At 31.8% G+C, this 20,644-nt stretch overlaps 2 protein-coding genes across 2 annotated transcripts; both read right to left on the bottom strand.

The window, feature by feature from the left end:
• Positions 1–1,575: 1,575 nt before the first annotated feature.
• Positions 1,576–5,031, bottom strand: LOC134721577 (uncharacterized). Its single transcript, XM_063584677.1, has 4 exons — positions 4,898–5,031; positions 4,302–4,467; positions 2,932–3,089; positions 1,576–2,222 (listed from the first exon to the last, which is right to left on the bottom strand). Exons 1-4 carry the CDS (start codon positions 4,950–4,952, stop codon positions 1,849–1,851), a joined length of 753 nt encoding a protein of 250 aa, XP_063440747.1. The 5' UTR covers positions 4,953–5,031; the 3' UTR covers positions 1,576–1,848.
• Positions 5,032–9,878: 4,847 nt separating this feature from the next.
• LOC134707529 (uncharacterized) lies at positions 9,879–17,148 on the bottom strand. Its single transcript, XM_063567371.1, has 4 exons — positions 17,023–17,148; positions 14,630–14,717; positions 12,947–13,092; positions 9,879–10,484 (listed from the first exon to the last, which is right to left on the bottom strand). Exons 1-4 carry the CDS (start codon positions 17,075–17,077, stop codon positions 10,336–10,338), a joined length of 438 nt encoding a protein of 145 aa, XP_063423441.1. The 5' UTR covers positions 17,078–17,148; the 3' UTR covers positions 9,879–10,335.
• Positions 17,149–20,644: the final 3,496 nt, after the last annotated feature.

Below are 20,644 nucleotides of genomic sequence, written 5' to 3'. Positions count from 1 at the left end.
TAGACTGGTTCCCGTTCGCAATATTAAGTATGTGAGAGAGTATGCTAAATAGCTAATACCTGGAACGTAGTCCCGGGAACCAGGATACCTCGGTGTTACCCATCTCGTAAAAATCCGGTGATCGCAATACGCATCGATGTTCTTAAAATAAACTATAATTATCTGATTGTACATGTTAAACACGTGCACATTATCCATGCTTTTTTGTTTATTGTGGACAAACACTGAGGTGACAATTAAGCTCCAAAACACAAACTTTAATTACCTGCCAAATTTTCACAACAACACTGGCCGATTGAAAACAAAATTGACGATTATACGAAATTTACACGAAAAAAAATGATGTGTATGATGTTTGTATGCATTGGGTCGAGAATTGGAAGAACATTATTTTTCACCTCGTTTCTTATGACTTAAATCATTTAAAATTAAGTGTCGTATGATGTTTTCATTTATAATGTTATTTTCCCTATTGTTTTATTTTACTCATTATTCTCTATTCTTCGATTATTAAAATCATTGTTATAAATTACTTTATTTTTCGTACACTTTAATTAGCATACCACTATTTCCCTAGTTTGTAAATATAAAAAAGAAGATGTGGTATGATTGCCAATGAGACAACTATCCATAAAAGACCAAAATGACACAGACATTAACATCTATAGATATGTCACCGTACGGACTTCAACAATTAGCAAAGCCCATACCGCATAGTCAGCTATAAAAGGCCCCGATAAGACAATGTGAAACCAATCAAAAGATACAACTTACTGTTTCTACCCTTCTTGTGAAAGTACACATAGATATGAAGCAGACACTGCCCTTTTGGTATCCTTAAACATTATTTTGGAATTATACTCATAGCTCTAGAACGGTTTATCTAACCTGGACTTGTCAGAATTTAAATTAAAAAAATGTGTTATCCGGCAATAAGACTGTAACCAAATAATAAAAGGACAACAGGCATCGTGTATAAGAGTTCGCACAGAGTCTTATGCCATATATTTAGAATATAATCTATTTAAAACAAAAACGACAAGGGCAGATGTTCTTGGCTTTGCTTTGTAAATGATCTCGCAATGCCGATGTGATTTTTGTTTTAAATTGAATTCATTTTTCCATATATATATCTTTGTCAGTTTTCTTATGAATTTACAAAACATTCATTAGTTTAGTTTTTCCTTATGCCATACTCTCTTCAGTACTCTAATATATGTCTAAAGACCACCAGCCGGCTAAATTTATGGGTTGTGTTCTATTGAATCGAAATCTTCACATAAAAAATAACAACAAATCAACAACACAATACATAGAAAACTATAGACCGAACAACACGAACCTCATCAAACAAATTGGATGTGATATCGAGTGAGCCGGAAGGGTAATTAGATTCGGATCCACCATCGTCACCTTCAATGTATCTTATGTTAAATAAGTTGAAATTCGATAAAACCATGTATTTTTGTTCGATAATATATATGGTCTCGTTTTGTTATTTTGTGTTGTTGTTATATCTCGTTTTTATCCAATATTCTGTGTTACGGTGCTGCCAAATAACAAGTAACACAGAAAACACATATCAATAATTTATATAAACGCATTATATGCATTCAATTTTAAATAAACGTTGATTGACAATGTACATAATTAAAAAGTTCAGAATAGTATGACAAGAAAATGATCTTGAACCATTTATTCTTTCCTTTGATATTGTTTGTTTTTCACCAAGGTAGCGGCGCACGTCAAATCGTCATTATTCCTTTTTGTTTGATTACAATTGTGTACAGTTGTTTCTGGTTTCAGTATTCTTTTGTTTCATCTGATTTTGGTGTCGACTCAGTCGCATTATTCGAGTTCACTGTCTTTTTCATTCAAAACCACACCATCAGATGATGTGACAGCATGATTTGTTGCATCATTTAGTTGAATGTGGTCCATTTTTTCAGTAGCTGCTGTTTCTTGATCAGATGTATCAGCCGTTTCATGGTGGAATTCTACGTCAGAAGCGTTAGTCGCGTGATTTGATGTATCACGTGGTTCATTATGGGAATCCCCGTCAGCAGCGGTGGTCACATGATCAAAATTTTCACCACTTGTGTCATTATGGAATTCTCCGTCAGTAGCGGTGGTCACGTGATCAGATGCAGCAAGTGTTTCGTTGTGCACATCACTTTGCGAAGCATTGGCATCGTATCGTATCGCACTGTTTGTATTATCATCTATGAAATAATACACATTACAAAAAAAATAATATTGAATGCATCAGGTTTTATGTTTTGAGAACAATCCTGAAAAACATAAGAGTCTGATTTTGAGGTCGATACTTTAAATGTACAATAAATGTTTTGGGTCGATTACATCAATGGCCTCGTGATAGTGTGCTCGACTCAAGTGCAGGCAGTCTTGGGTTCGCACCCCGTCGTGTCAAATCAAAAGCATTAAAATGAATGTAATTTTGCCTCTCCGTTTAATTAGGGGCATAAATGATGAAGAGTGAAAATGATCGGTTCGGTTACTACCACAAGATATAAACCTTTTTAAGCTAATATATCTAAATTACTTGTTTTTTAATGGTATCAGATAAAATAAAATACATTTATAACTTGAAAATTTAATTGAATTATTCATTCGGCTGTCAAAGTCTTACTTATACTATCTAAGAATTAAACCAACATATGAAATACTAACTTTTTTCCTATAGATTTTTTCGTGAGAAGTGTGTCCTTTGTTCTTACAGAATTATGCTTGAAATTTAACGTGTAATTCATTACATATTCTTGTAATTTTTGGCGTCTGGATTTTTTCAGTTTTTTTCTCTTGAAACTTTGATTTAATGTGTTCGTTGTTTATTTATTATATCAGTTTTAAACTGTCTTATTTGCACTTTAATTTCATGTAAAAAAGGGGGACAACATTATGAATACTAACCTGTTGTTGCTACATTAGTTTCGGAGATTGACCGTTTTGTAAGTAATGGCGCCCTCTGTCTTCGACGGTAACAAACACATGCAATTAGGACAACAAAAATAATAGCACCAATCAGTGCGCCAATAAGTCCACCTGTTACTCCGACGTTGAACTTGTCTCTGAAAATAAATTTGAATATCAAGTATGAATAAAAGGATATGCATGAAACAGGCAACAACAAAAAACAGCTTCCAAACAAAAAAATATCTTGGTGCAGCCTTAGTTATATATACGCCAGACGCGCGTTTCGTCTACAAAAGACTAATCAGTGACGCTCAAATCCAATAAAATAAAATCGAAATATCAAATAAAAAGAGAAGTTAAGTATACTACAAAACATTAATGAAGGAACCAAGTGACTACACAATAAACAAAAAACAAGTGTTAAGAAGTTTTAACAACAATGATAGATAATTGTTTTTGTGTTATGCATCTGAAAAAAATGTACTACATGTAAAATAATTATTTTGAATTCCAAATATTAACGAAAATGGAATTACAACAGATCTATCATCAAATTACTTATTGTTCTGCTAGCACCAGTTTGTATACTCTATACTTTAAAGTTATATGAAACCTTAAATAAAAAAAAAAGATGCATATGTTTTTTTTTTAACAAAATGAATCGTTTTCATTATTAAACTTATGTACATATACTGTTTTGTGAGAATAATTCTTTAATTTGTCCACAGTTAAAAGAAGTTTACATTTTTTTTTAAATTGCCTGCTTCCGGGAAGCAATTTGCCGACATATTTTCCGTATGCAAAGTAACCTTAGCGGTGAGCCTCCTCGTAAAAAGACGGTGATTGCAATACGTATGACCTGTCACTAAAATAAACTATAATAATTATCTGATTGTTCAGGTTATAGACGTGCTCAAAATCCATTCTTATTTGTTATTTGATTACTATAAGCTGAAAAATCGACAAACTACGGCTTCAAAACTCAACAATTAATGCGCGGCCATATTTTCATATCATAACAGACAAAGAGAAAAAAAATTGACGATTATACGATATGTTTGCATAAAAAAGGATAACTTCGTACACAAAAGAATACGTTTATGATATATACATACAATTGAGAATGGAACATGCATTGTTTCAAGAATTGGATAAACTTTTTTTTCACGAGTCACTCGTACGGCTTTCAATAAAACTTAGACCACATAGCAAGCTACAATAAAGGTCTAACATTCTCTCTTTCAATTGCAATGAAGCCGAATGAAGTGACGTTAGTTAGGCAATGTCATTAAACACACCCATCAGCATTGGTAAGAATAATTGGTAGTCTTGTACATGGACAAAATAATAAAGGGATACAATCTTACCTCAACGGTGGAGAGTTGCTACCACTCTTGGAACTGTAGTAGTTATTGTAGTTTGTATAGTATCTATTCCGGTAATATAAGTAGTTACGATATTGTACGTAGTTTTGATAGGACAGGTAGTAAGCTCTGTTATAGTAGTAATATCCAAGCTGGACATCAACAGGGTCTATAATAAGATATCAAAATTGTATAAGATTTACTCTTGTGCGTAGGAACTGCTTTGTTTTTAACTATGATATTCTTTTCAGTAAACTTTGTTCTTTTTTTTTATCGAGCCCGATCTGGTGGTTTTACATCATACACAGTTTATCCAAATTAATTTTGCAAAGAATTCCGATAAAGCCGGTGCTAAGGGCCGTGTACAGTGTGGTGAGAGTTTTTTGTTCCGTGTTGAAGGCCTCACTGAAACTGCATAATGAAGAACATCAATAAAAACGTTGTTCCTTTGCTTTTTGTGTGTATTTTGTTGTGCATATACTGATTTTGGGTCATGGATAGATACCCCATATTCAATGTTTTTCTATTAAAGTAGTATATATGTCTCTGTTCCATCCTATCACAATAATAAAAATAGCATACGTTGAAAAAATACTTACCTAGAAGAGATATTATAACTAGCAAAAGTCTTGATAAAAATGTGAACACAAACATGTTTAGAATATTCACGATGGTCAGCAAAGTAAATATGGCTTTCCGAAAATACTACGACTTAAACTTAGAACATCGGAAATCATCATTTACAAAGGAAGTGTGTGATGTTACAAATTGTTGTAATGTTTGTTTATAATAAATGAATTTAAGTTTATATTGAGCTTTCGTCTTAGCTAATGTGTTTAAAGTTATGTTTCCAAAAACGACAAAGAAAGCATTCGTATACCATTGATAAACCTACACAAAAACGACCGGTCATTTGCATGCAAATAAAGTTTCCTTTTCTATAAAGTCTGCATTTGTAATAGTCGAATAGAACCCTTGCTGGTTATTTGGAAATGCTTCTACTGATGTAAAAAATGTAACAAGAGATTTATAATTGTAAATCTTTGAAGCAAATTTGAAGTTCTATGTTATTGAAACTCACCACACGAATATTGTTATGGGGGTCGATGCAAAATGGTGTTCGATTTATATAATATTGGCTGCTTTATAAAAAATAAGATCGGTTTCGTTTGAAAAAAGTTTCTTTCAAAATCATTCAGCAGTAAAAAAATTAACAGCAATTCAAGAGTCAAATATGTGTTATCTCTGCATTTAATTGACATTTCCTTCACTGTTTCTATTTAAAAAAAAAAGGGATTGGGAGGAAACGTTTAATTTCCCTCACTGTTTCTATTTTTAAAAAAATAGGGATTTGGAGGAAACGTTAAACTTGCATCACAACGTAACACGAATAATGACGAATTTCATTAGTATAACGAAAACGCAATCGTCCCCTGAATTGTACACAAAAAGGGGACATAAATCGTGTTTTTATTGGATGTCTAGACATTTGGCGTAATACGAAAAGTTTTTATAAAGACAAATTTGGTTCTGTGATTACATTTCAAATATATTTACATGTACATATGCTATATTCAAAATAACGAGTATCGTGTCTAAGGAATAAAAAACAAATAAAAATAACTGCTATATAAATCCCAATTTACTTTATTTTTGATATCTTGGAGGTGGTTGATCAGTGTCAGATAATATCGTATTTGAGTGCAACACACTGTTCCCTGGATAAGGCGGTGGTAGGGAACATGAATCAGCAATTTGTTGGTATGACGGCGGTTCCTGAAATGTTGTTGTGTAGGACTGGTTGACTGAAAAAATACAAACATTAAAGACTATTAACTCTTTTTTTTATTATTATTATTTTCACATGTAACATAATTATAACAACCATATTATAGTTTTGATAAGTTGTATTGTATCAGTATGCAGACAGAAAATGTTACACAGTACATAAGGCTTTTTTTTATAAATATACTGAAATGTTTTGTTTAAATGCTGATTATATAAAAATATCTGCTGCTTCTTTTCGTATTTTATTTATTGTGATAAAGGGGGAAAGCTGTTGTATGACGACAGAAACAAATACGCTACACGGCTACAGTACATAAGACTTTTTGGAAAATATACCAACATATTTTGTGTATTGCTCATCATATATATTGTAAAATCATCTGCTGTTTGTTTTTGTAATTTTTTTTTATTGCAGTAAAGGAGATTTTTCTGAGTTAATGAGTGTAAAAAACTGAGCTGACCGTAATGTTTCAATGAAAAGTCTAGATGAAAAATTTTGTTCCATTACTTATACAAAATTTTTGACGCCTGCGTAGAAATCATAGTAGAATTCATCAAAAAGACACCATGGGACGGGTTTATACGTGTATTATATATGAATCCATTTCGTTTTGCATTAATTCCGCCTTTAGAATAAAACTTATATAAAAAAAAACAAAAAAAAAACATATTGACCTTTTAATTGTCTTTTTTAATTTTGTGTCGTTCGTCCTTGACCTCATATACGAAAGTCAAATGACGTTTTGTTTTTCCTTCATGCAAAGTAAATATTTCCTATCTACATGTATAAAAAAATAAACAGGTAACCTTACATGTTATAGAAGTTGATATAGTCTATAAGTGAGAGTGTATCACTTGACCTCTTATGCCGCTGGTTTTATTATGGTGTTTTATACAAATAACAATAATAACTGTAATAAGTATTGCAGTAATTAAACTTCCAATTACTACACCTGCTACAGCACCATTATATCTATAAAAAAAACAACTCAATAAATGAGCCTACTATAAAAATAAGAAAAATGTCCAAATGACGTACGCATACATAGATGTAAATGAAGGTTGACAAATTTGGAGTAAGATTGTTACTTTTGCTGATATTTGTGTATAAATTGTCAATATGAGGTCAAATATGTCAATTTTGACATATGTTTGAAAGAAAATTGACAAGATTAGTCTCATTTGACAAAACTTAGTTGAAACTCTCATCTACATTTGTAAATGAGATTAATAGAATGTTGCAGCAGGATTTAACCAAAGAGTTTGATAGTCAATAGCAAACAAAAAGTTTATTAATCCAACGTTAAAACGAAAATAATTTTACTGTAAAAGTAATTATTACTAACTTGGTATCATAGTGGTAGTAATGGTTATATTGGTTGTAGTTGGAATATGTATGACTTTCTTGACTACAACTGAATGGCACTGGAAAACAATAAGCATCATCATGTTTGTTGTACAAGCAAGTCACGTACACTCATCATAGATACCAGGATTGAAATTTTGTACGCCAAATGCACGTTTTCGTCACTTGTACAAAGAATACTCTTAAAAAAAGTAGTACAAGTTCAAATAATTCATATTACCTGAACTTTGCAGTTTGTCTGTGCTAATATGAAATATTTCAAATAAAACGAGTAAACAGACAGATAATGTTCATGTTATAACGTTGTCTCTGGTTTTATATACAGTAAAACTGTATTTTCCTGAATAAGTTAACTGATTGAGGTTTTTTTATGCTCAAAAGTTCAATACTTTTATAAACACTTGGCCTGCACATTGATAGTTCTTGAAGAAGTTAATACACTAATGAATACTAGTTAATGAACAAAGAACGGAAATGAAACAAACGGTTAATAAATGATTAACCAAATATAACGTCAACGCAATTACGGAAAGGAACAAATTAAGTTTTGAAATTACCAAATATTATCTAAAATTCATTTATTTTGAATAACTGATTTAGTTGCAGTGTTTGGCATATTTTCCATTTGCTATGTAATAATGGTAAAGATACGTGCATTTTGATTGGAATAATAATTTATAGCAATACAAAATTTTAAATCACCGAATTAAATCAGATTGAAAAACCATTGTTAATAGCATACCTATTAAAAGAAAGGATACACATTTCCAATATATATCCAAAAATATTGATCGACCCATGTAGCAGGTACATGTTATAACTTATTTTCTAACTAACAGTAGATAATCTACCAGTTTATACGTGTTCTTTGATAATTCGATCAATTCATACAAATATAATTAGTGTTAATAATGTACTTTCATGTCTGATTCATCATTAATAAGTGAAATTTGGAAGTGTTAATTATCACTCTCGACTCAAAAAGTGTTAAACTGTGAAAATTCGTTGTATGCACTCTTACAGTGAATTTCGTTGGCAAATAAATTTATGGAATAAATATGTTTACCTTTATAAATTACACAAAACGATTAAAAACTGGGGAAAATATTTACCATGTATATCTACCAATTGACTAATTTAAAAGCGCATTCCAGTCCTAAATATATGTTCTCACAGCATATCCATACATGTTATGTCTTTCTTTTGGATCAGATCTTCTTCTTAACAGCCAGTTTTTGCAATGAGTTACGTATTGAAAAGTAAAAAAAACAAAAATATCGAATTCCGAGTGAAATTCAAAGCCGATTGTCAAATGGCAAAATCAAAAAGCACAAACACATAAAATTATCGGAAAACAACTGTCTTTTTTCTGATTTGGTACAGGTATTTCCGGTTGTAGATAATAGTGGATTAAACATGTTTTAAACTATATGTGAAAGGTTCATGAACTTTTTTTCTCTATATCAACTACTGAAATATTCATTTATGAACTATTTTTTCATAATCGAAATGATGATTATTGACAATATTGGTATTTTAAGAAAATTCTATCAAAGTATACAGATTGTTTGAAATGTTCAAATTTTTTAATCACCCCGCTATTTACAATTTTCAAACACGTTAACTTAATAATTTAAACCTGCTGTCACGGGCTGTTTTCATACTTCTTGGTAAATTTTATTTTACATTTCCTAATAACTCATCGAACTCAAAATCGAGATAAAAAAAACTATTAAATAAGTTCTGAGAAAATAGTAACGATTCTGGAAAAAAACTTTTTCGAGAAAAAAATTGCAAGCCCCGATCTCATCAAATATTATCCTTATCAGGAATCTTTTCTATGTTATTCTAAAATTATTATGCTTTATTCTTCATCTTATTTTTTAACAAAGAATGTACTTTTTTACCAACAGCTGTTCATGTAAGTACTTTTAAAATGTATCTTACGCGTTAGTATTTCTTAAAAGTAGATATAGAAAATGTATTGATGTGTAAAGAGATTCTCATATCTATACGTTTTGAAGAAACTTTTTTATCCATTGGATTAGATCCAAAAAAAAAAAAAATGCAACATATCAAAATAACATTATCACAAAAACAACAAACTTCAATGTAAATTAAAAAAAATGTAAGTTAAAGAGAATTACAAGATCAAATGTTTTACGTCATGAACAAACGGAATGAATGGAAAACAGCTGTCATAGTCCCGACTTGGTACAGACATTTTTTCGAAGAAAACGGTAGTTGAAGCCTGATTTTTATAGATATCTGAACCTGCTACATGCATGACAGTTGTTTTATAATTTCATTATATTAACAAAGCTGGATAAGCAACAAAACAATAATGTGACAATAATTGGAATCCAGCATCCAAAATTGTGCAAACATACAACACATTTGACTAGAATATTAAAAAATCATACAAATAATATAACAAAAAAGAACGGTAAGTAAAACAGTTTTTGTAGTAGATAGTTTTGACAAATACACTTACACATTTTTTCGCAGTTACCCTTAACAAAGTTTTTGTACGTGCTCGATTTGAATCAAATATCTAGAATATACAAACGCATAGCTGATATTATTGGCACGTATAGTTTGATTATTGGTTGTTTAACGACTAGAACGTAATGTTTGATGAAACTCAACTGTTCTATGATGATGAAGAACGGTCTTGTTTACTTGTTCTGTTCTTTGACAACGGCATGTTCAATTACCGTTCAACTTTGAAATTAATAGACTCAGTTCACATAATATTTTAAAAAGTATTTGATTCATTGAAGTCAATAAACATATTTTATTTCAGTAGTGTCTCTTTTTGAAGTTGATTTTTTTTATCATGATACATCTCTATCACGTCAGCGCAATATCCAACGTCTAATGCTAGTAAGTAAATGCTGGTGGTGGTGCATACGGATCAGGCTGAGGCTGTTGCTGATACGGATCAGACTGTTGCTGTTGACCATATGTAAACTGAGTTCCAAACTGGGTGGGAGTGTTGTGTGAAAAGTTGTTACCATAGGTTCCACCAACTGGAAAAGAAGATATGCATAATGAACATCGTTCGTGACCGAAAGTTGAAATCATTTCTCAGTAAAAAGTAAATCACAAAAATCATAATAGCCCTATTTCTCGTATCAAACATTAGCTTAAAAAAATACCGGCTGTTAAGGCTTATAATAATATCATTATAGAATAGTTGACCTCAATCTTACATTCAGGTTCTGTAATAGAAAATCACGAATTCACCAGCAGTCCAACTGACTCTATTTTCGGATAATGACATCTGTAACAAACATAAACTTTTAGATTCCTTCCACAAGCAGAAAGAAATACAATGAAAGTTCCAACTATGTACTGGCTTCCGAATCTACACACAACTCCTTAAAAGTACTTGATAACTTGCATGATTATATTGGTGGTTTCTAATCTGTTGAAAGTTTTGATTTTTCTACTCTGTATACCATTTTGTATCAAAATCTTATTCAGGAAAATGAATTACACACCTCCTTAAATGGGCATTCAAAAGTCAAAATTCGAATACATATGTCCAAACTCTTGTAGGTCATTTTTTGTACAGGAAACAAAATAACAATGTCAATTGGACCTGCTTTGATACTATAAATGTCCAGGCAGTTTTACTAGATAATAATTTTTTTCTCTTGGAGATTCCTTATACCATTTATCGGAAGGGGAACTAACAGTGCATAATTGCAGACCTATTTATGAATTGTAATCAGCTACAACGCATGACTTAAAGACCCATCGAAACAATATCTGAATCAAAAGATCAATAAACCTTTTAGATATTTGGATGATATATTGGCGTTCAAAAATGATAACTTCAGTATGTACATAAAAGAGATTTATCAGTCAGAACTGACTTTAGATAAAGCTAATACTAACAATGAACGTTGCCCTTTTCTGGATCTTGATATCGATATTTTTAACGGGAAGCTTAACACTATAACTATACCTTAAATGAGAATGCTGGATTTTGATTGGTTGGTAAGCATTGTATTGTTCGCATATTCTCATAATTTTTCTTCATTTCAAACGAATTTACACGTTTTTCACCACTTCCGGTGGAGAAATGCCTCAACTGCCCCTTTATTCCGTGGTATTTGCCATTTTGGATATTCCCTTTTAACCCTCGCGAGTCTTAAAGTTTTACCGACATAATAATTCGGTTACGACGTCACATAGAGACAGCGCTGATGCGTATTGTTATGCGTTTACTTTTCTACATTGGTTAGAGGTATAGGGGGAGGGTTGAGATCTCACAAACATGATTAACCCCGCCGCATTTTTGCGCCTGTCCCAAGTCAGGAGCCTCTGGCCTTTGTTAGTCTTGTATTATTTTAATTCTAGTTTCTTGTGTACAATTTGGAAATCAGTATGGCGTTCATTATCACTGAACTAGTATATATTTGTTTAGGGGCCAGCTGAAGGACGCCTCCGGGTGCGGGAATTTCTCGCTACATTGAAGACCTGTTGGTGACCTTCTGCTGTTGTTCTTTTTATTTGGTCGGGTTGTTGTCTCTTTGACACATTCCTCATTTCCATTCTCAATTTTATTATAATTTCTGCGGTACTTGGGCACTCTTTTCTTATCCTCAAAATTATTCATAAAAATGTTTACGGATTAAAGCTTATAAGTTAAAACAATCCTTATTCTGTACATAGAGTTTCAATCATAATCTATTCGATGTAATTAAACATATATATCAAGTTATGGAGAGGAAATGTCGGCTCTGGAAATTTCACAGTCGCATTTATATGTTTTTGAGTTAAGTATGACGTCCATATTCACTGAACTAATACATATTTTTATTTAGGGGTCAGCAGAGACCAAAACAATGGGATCGAGATTTTCTCGCTGCCTTGAATACCAATTGATAGTCTTAGGGTGTGATCTGCTCTTTGTTCAGATTGTTATCTCTTTGACATATTCCACATTCCCATTCTCAATTTTATCAACTATCGAAAGGAAAACTAAACACCAACAGGTTGGTGGTTTGGTCAGGTAAAAGATGTAAGACGGACAAAACAGAAATAAACAAGATACCCATCCCCATCTCCAAGTTTTACTGTAACAACATTTCACAAAAGGAAAACCAACTAATAACTGGATAAAGTCTTGTGATGCAGAAGGATCGATGCTGTAAAAAAGAATGCCAATGAGTCATAACAGGTTGAACGCCAGATATGTGCCGCTTATATCGTATTCCTGTAAAAAGACATGGTCAAAGCTGACTTTGTTAGAAAATATCAGTTGTGTTTTGTAACATGTAGAATATATCGAGTTAAATTTCAAAAATGAACAACGTTTCTGATAAGTGAAATGCAGTCTTAGAGTAAAAACCCTAAGAAATCTCCAATGTTACGTTCTACAATATAGTCCTTTTTTTAAAGAAAGGGCAATTCCAGGAAAGGTGCCCTTTTCAATAGTAATATCTACTTGATAGTTCTACAATGGTGATGTTAAACTTACACTGAGTTTGTGTTATAGTAGGAACTGCTGTTGGATTTACCACGCGTCCTGGTCGTTTTCCATATTTATATAAGCAACAGATGCAAATAATTAGTACTAATAAACAAACACCACCAAAAACTCCTGAAATTATTGCAGCGACCTGACTGTCAAAAGAAAACGTAAAAGAATAAAAGTAATTTTAGAAATATGTCAAATCTCGCCATTTTGTTCACATGAAAGTTTCAATTAATCTCAATTTTTCATTAAAAATACATTATTCCTAAAAAAAAAATGTCTTTAATCCTTGCGTTGAATTAAAAGTATGTAAAAGTTCAAATATCTCAGAACATAGTTTGCAGTCAAACGTGAATATTGTGAACGTTAGCAGCTATTTAAAAAATAGAAATATGACGGCTGATATGCATAAAACCACTTATGTAAAGATATCCAATCGTAGGATTTATTTATAGAAGGAAATCCTGTCCATTCATAATAATCCTTAATCTAAGTAGCTCAATTTTATGCATGCACGCCAAGATGACCAGATGTTTGTCGTCAGATGTCAGAACATAATAAATCGAGACTTGAAACACAGACACATTTTATCGGATACCAATAAATGTTTGTTTGTAAACTTATATAGAGTTAGTTTCAGTGGTCCTTCCAAAATAGTTTCATCAAAACATATTGCGTAAGAATAAAACATCCATCATATTAAAAGCGTTCACATTATACGAGAATTCATTTTTTAAAGTATCTATACATACACGTAAACGCTTTACGATGGGGACGAAGGTTTGTTGCACCTTAGAAATGGAAAGATGATAACTTGAAATTGAAAAACTGGTATTTTTAACTTAATTTTAGTTTGCAGTCGTCCATTCTTGTCAATTTCCAAAAACAAATATTTTTTTGAATTATTTATTGGTGTCTGTGTTTTACCACTAGGTCGATGTCACTGCTTGTGGACGTTTCGTCCCGATGGTATCACTTACCCAGTAGTAAGCACTTCGGTGTTGACATAAATATCAATTAAGTGGTCATATTTATAAAATTATTTAAGTTTACAAAATTTCAAGTTTTTCTAAAAACTAGGGATGTTCTAATCCCAGACATAGATTATCTTAGTTGAATTTGGCACAACTTTGGGGAATTTTAGATCCTCAATGTTTTTTAACTTTGTACTGGTTGGCTTTATAACTGTTTTGATATCAGTGTTACTGATAAGTCTTATGTAGACAAAACGCGCATCTTGCGTATTAAATTATAATCCGGTATCTTTGATAACTATTAACTCTCTATTTTCTGTGGTCTTACATTTGATACACAAAGATAGTCGTTTGATCTAATATTGATTGTTCTCATGTTTAACTTACGAGGACGGGCCACAATAATAAGTATACGCATCATAATGACTGTCTTAAAAGACTAACGTACGAGTCAGTGTCACAATAATTACTATACGTAATATGATGAGTGTTTTAAAGTTTAACTTACGAGTCAGAGTCAAAACAATATATACGATACATGTTATAATGAGTTTGTTTTAAAAAGTCTAACTTACTAGGAAGGGTCACAATGTTAGGATACTCAAGTGTCAGATAAGGCAGGTAAAACTGTATACGTATTATAAAAGTCTAACTTGCGGGTCAAAATTATTAATATACTTTTTATAATGAGTATTTTAAAAGTGTAACTTACGTGGAATTGTCACAAAAATAAACAGTATACGTATCATCAGATGAGTCGTAATAGCCTTCGCAGTTGTCGTCTGTTCCTCCGTGAGTCACTGAAAATATCAGTTAATGAATAAATCATTTTATGTCAAAAAGCAATTAGAAATGTTTACTAAATTGAGACGCAAAACAGCTTTCAAAAACCTCATACTAGGAAATAAAAACTCTGAATATGACTAGCAACCTATTTAGTAGCAACTTTAAATATACGTTACCATCTGATTCCTACAAAGTAGAAAAACAACGAAGCTTTTCCAACAAAAATGTCCAATACAAAGGAATTTTTTTGAGAGACAAATACCTCTGGGCCAACGTAACTATGCTGTCAACTTATTGATGTTGATTTTTAGGTAGGCGTATATCTTGCACAGGAAAAATAGTAGCAGAATGGACTTATTTTACTCCCCTTTTCCGTCTGTAGTCAGAAAAAATGATTGCATTTGACATAGAGAAAATTGAGATGTTGAACAGTTTATACCATTTCAGTTGTTTGATAACTATTTACACCACTGGGTCGATGCCACTGCTGGTGGACGTTTCGTCCCCGAGGGTATCACCAGCCCAGTAGTCAGAACTTCGGTGTTGACATGAATATCAATTATATGGTAATTTTTATAAATTTTCTGTTTACAAAACTTTGAATTATTCGTAAAACTAAGGATTGTCTTACCCCAGGAGTAGATTACCTTAGCCGTATTTGGCACAACTTTTTGGAATTTTGGGTCCTCAATGCTCTTCAACTTTGTATTTGTTTGGCTTTTTAACTATTTTGATCTGAGCGTCACTGATGAGTCTTATGTAGACGAAACGCGCGTCTGGCGTATAAAATTATAATCCTGGTACTTTTGATAACTATTTATAAAATAACGTTATTTTAATTTTTACTGTTTTCTACATTTTTAAGAAATTAATTGTCCCGAATAAGTCACAAAAAGTACTGCGTATATTCGTCAAAAGCGCATAATATATTGTACAAAATTTTCCACCTAAAAAAGATTTCCTCACATTTGAAGTGCAAGATGGTCTTTATTCTTCCGACTTAAAATTTGAACTTTAATTATAAAGATTTAGAAATATATGTGTCACACTATTCCGTAGAATCAAATTATCCATACAATCTCTATATGATAATTATATGTATGTATATTTGTCACTAGTGTATACTTGGCTAATTGACAAGCATACGTCTCCTAAATTTTGTAAAGGAAGATTATGCTCCATTTTTTTATTCTTCTTTTATGCCGGTGGCGATTTATTTCACCGGGAGGATCACAGGCCCAGTAGTCAGCACTTTTTGTGCTTACATGAATTGTCATTGATATGGTTATATTTATAAATTTATTTTACAAATTTTTGAATTTTTTGAAATACTAAGGCTTTTTTAAATCAGGCGTAGATTACCTTAGCTGTATTTGGCAAAACTATTAGGAATTTTGTTGCTCAATGCTCTTCAATTTCATACTTTTTGTGGCCTTTTAAACTTTTTTGGATTCGAGCCTCACTGATGAGTCTTTTGTAGACGAAACGCGAGTCCGGCGTATACTTAATTCAGTCCTGGTATCTATGATGAGTTTATTTATAGTTTTGCAAAGATGTTAAAGGGGTTGACTGAACACCATATTAGAATATGTACGACAGCCCGTTATCAATGTATCGAATGTCGTATGCCTATGATGCATAAATATCCAAAGCAAATATATAAAAAAAAAATTAAGCTTTATGCATACGAGTTCCCTGGAGATAGTCAATCAAAACCTTGACGATAGAGGATATTTCAAGTGATTTACAATTGAACATTTCACAAAACATATGCTTATTATTATTGTAATGTAATATACAAACATAGAGCAACTTTATGATTGCCTTTAAAGTAAACAAAAGGATTACAAATGTATATCTTATAATTGATTTCTAGTTTATTTCAAACCTTCAACACGCACATATGTAAAATCGTTACAAATGCTATCGTGCAAGCTTTATGACAAAAGAAGACTTTTGTAGATTGCAACGATATCAATTAAAATCCAAACTACTTCTAAGGGATATCGATAATATCCAATCTAATTTGTGTTTAATATTAGAGAGTCAATATAATGAACCCCCTCTTAAAACACGAAGGCATGTTATTTCACTTCAAGCTGATTTAAAAATAAATATCCACTCAAGTTCCGACTGAGAATCAATTTTAGCATTTGATATTTATTTGTGAATTAGTTGTAAACGTTCGGATTCATATTTTTTGGACTAAACATAACTTACTTTACGCAAATGTAATCATTGAGTTTCTCTCCCATATCAGGTAAATGTATTTCTGATTTATTCCCCCCTTTATTTTACACTATCTGTATGTGTACTCACCCAACAACAGCAACAGTATCAAGATTGTAAATAGTTTATGTAAAACGTACTTCATACTAAAAACATTCTTCAAACCGAAAGAGATATATGATCGATAGTTTAAATGCTATCATAATATCAGTTTACGGTTAATTGAATGTCAGGTTTTTAAACAATGCAGGACCATTAATTTAAAAATGTGAGTAGCTACAATGTATATAGGCTCGAAATTTATTTAGTAAAATCATATTACTAAGTATGTACTTATGTACCCGTAAACAATAAGATTTACTCTAGATTGTATTAGCTTGCAATTTAGTAAAAAATAAAACATCGGTGAACTTACATCAAGATGTCATTTAATCTTATTGACAGCATTTCATTTATCATGCTTTACCATAAGATCAAATGACTTTACTGACACATATTTTGCTTGGTCATTGTAAATATACTGTACCCTTTCATTAGTCATTAATCAGGAAGAATTTCTGTTTTTTAAATGATTGTTGAATGTGGCGAGACTATAACAAACTATTGAATCTGAATCTATAAATATGATGTAGCACTCCCCAGTCAAAAAGGGGGACCATTGGATATTCATACTCATATATCAATGGCAAATTGACATTACCAATTAAAAAAAAAAAAAACGAAAAACAATCAATAGACAATTACCAGTAAACAAAACACACCATAGAAAATTAAAGACTGCGCAACATGAAACTCACCAAAGACTTGGGGTGATTTCAGATGCTCTTGAAGAGTTAGCGGAAGCTGTATATATTTCTGTGTACTAGTATTATTAACAAGCGTTGGTTCCATGAATGACTAATTCATAAATTAAAGCAATAAAAAAATCATCATAGATACAAGAAGTCGGTTGCACCAAAAAACTTACGATTAAGATTGATCGTAAGTTACAGTATTTCTAAGATAAATCTTAGACATAAGTCGTTTTGTGAAACCGACTCAAGGTTTACATTTTGTACGATAGATGCAAGTTAACTGATAAATTAAAGCTATTCATTATTCGTCATTTGAGTAAATACATAATACCTTCTTGGTGATATCATTACTTTGCAGGTCTTGCTTTTGTCCTCGATATCGATATTGATGAACGACTTCAGACGAAAATTTATGACTAGCGAATCACTTGACCGATACGATGTTTCGGTGTCTTAACTTGCGACATGATTTCCTTAATCTTAAGTAGTCTGATCTGCTATTATTGATTGTGTCATACTCCTGACTGTGACACTTTGACTGAGTGAGAATTCGATAGGTTGAAAATGCATGCAATGTGCCATTTCAATGAATTCAGATTCGTCTCTTTTGAAGTTCACGTTATACCTTGTGTATTTGTTCGCTACCTTATTTTTCTATTTATTTTTTAATCCTTTCCGAGATTTTGACATCTTTAAACTGCATATCGCCTTATCTACAGCCTATACTAGATGTACAAATTTGAAGAAAAAAAACACAAATAAGGAATATTCATGGCTTCTAAGTCTGAGTTGATGAGTTTTCTAGTTCATTGATAGAAAAAATGAGATGACTTAAATAAATGAAAATTAATTTCAATATGAAAGACAATAGAAACGGAGCACTAGTCAGAGATAAAATACACAAAACAACGCAACGAGCTTTTCCGTCAACCTGAGGCGGGGTTCAGCCGGTCACTAAATAACAACATATAATAATTCTGTTGTGTGGTTTGAGAGGAGTTGTGATGACAAACTGTTGCAGTAGTACATTACAATAATGGGCGACATACTTAACTTCGAAACATACAAATAAACTTAATTAAAATAGTATAAAACTAACAATAGATAGTTGTTATATACGTTCACTAAAATTTAAAATAAGATTGGGAATGTGTCAAAGAGACAACAACCCAACCAAAGAGCAGACAATAGCCTAAGTCTACCAATGTTTCTTCAATCCAGAGAGACACTCCCGCACCCGGAGACGTGCTTCAGATTGCTTATTAACAAAAAAAAAGTTTATTACTTGAGTGATAATGAACGTCATACCAAATTCCGAAATATACACAAGAAACAAAAATAAAAAAGCATACAAGACTAATAAAGGCCAGAGGCTCCTGACTTGGGAGAGGCGCAAAAATGAGGCGGGGTTAAACATGTTTTTATTTAGATCTCAACTCTCCCCTATACCTCTTGTCAATTTAGAAAAACAAAAACATAACAATACGCACAGTAAAAGTCAGTTCAAAAGAAGTCCAAGTCCGTTGTGGGAATAGGTAAAAAACTGACATTTTTGTGCTTTGTAAAGATTATTACCATAAAAGATAGAACGTATAAGATGTCTGCATGTTGAATTATATTTACGAATGATAGATAATAGATAAATAGATAAAGAAAAGGCTGATAGCTTCCCTTTTGCCAACGCTCATCGTATTCCATCAAGGCAAACATCAGACCAGATAAAAAGGCCTTCTCCTATAATAGTCCGCTTTATCCATCATGCAGACAAACAGTACGTCCTATCAAAAGGTTATAATTTGTCAAACAAACATATGCGCATTGTTGATGATTTACCCCCAGTCATGAAAGAATCGAGGCATGAGCTCGCAAAGTTGGCTTACACAATTAGGAATGAGGAACATCTGCAAACAAGAATCAAGGTGGTTGGAACCCGTCTTCTCCTACAAACACGTACAAACTCAAAAGATAATTGGTTTCTAAGGAGAGAGGCTCTCTGTTGCTTACCTTATAAATGAGGATTGTCTTTTTTGTTTTTGCCTCCATGATCAGATGATACACTTAATGTACTTTTGACAATATACTGACGGTCATTGAAATGTTCTTAAATAACAAGCACATACAATGTATATATTTTCTTCTTTTGACAAGCATGCTTGTTATTTATTTAAAATTTTCATGTTTTATCGCCAGCTATTTAGATCTATAAATTAATATATATCCATGTTTCTAAAACTATGTGCCTATTATATATATTTCAGGTTTAAAAAAAAAGAACAGTAAGTAAAAAGTGTGCTTGTTTGATGTTTCTGCATTTTCTTATTCTTTTTTTGTTGTTTTGTGCTTCTTTTTTTTTATGCGTGCTTATGTTTTGCTATTTTTATGTTGTGTTTTTGCTCTGATTTTTTTATTTTTTGTTTAGCTTTAGAAAATAGTTGCATTGTATTAGCTTTTTTTGATTTGCAAATTTCCTGCTTTTGCTGTGTATTTAATTCAGAATATATGCCTTTAGCATGTTTAGCATGTTGTTATCAAACTTGATAATTCACCGTTTCAGAAGCTGAAGGCCATTATTAAAATAATTACTCTTGAAATTAAGATGTACATGTACAAAACTTTAGCCAATTAAGTTACATTATATTATTATCAAACCAATCAAAACAATTTGGTGTACGTTTTACTAACATTGCTATAGATTCTGAGATGGCGAATTAATCTTATATTGATTTATATGATATATAGGTTCCTAGATAAAAGAGTTACTTCTGTACACATGTAATGTGGCGATATAACATGTATAACCATGACTTACTTACATGTATCCTGGTACAGAATATTAATTGGTCCAAAATGACGGCTACACATAATATAATATGATACTTGTACATAGTCAGACACATACATGTGTAAAAACAGGAATA

Source organism: Mytilus trossulus, chromosome 1, assembly GCF_036588685.1.
Source record: "Mytilus trossulus isolate FHL-02 chromosome 1, PNRI_Mtr1.1.1.hap1, whole genome shotgun sequence".
Lineage (NCBI taxonomy): Eukaryota > Metazoa > Mollusca > Bivalvia > Mytilida > Mytilidae > Mytilus > Mytilus trossulus.
This window is presented reverse-complemented; position numbering and strand designations above follow the sequence as displayed.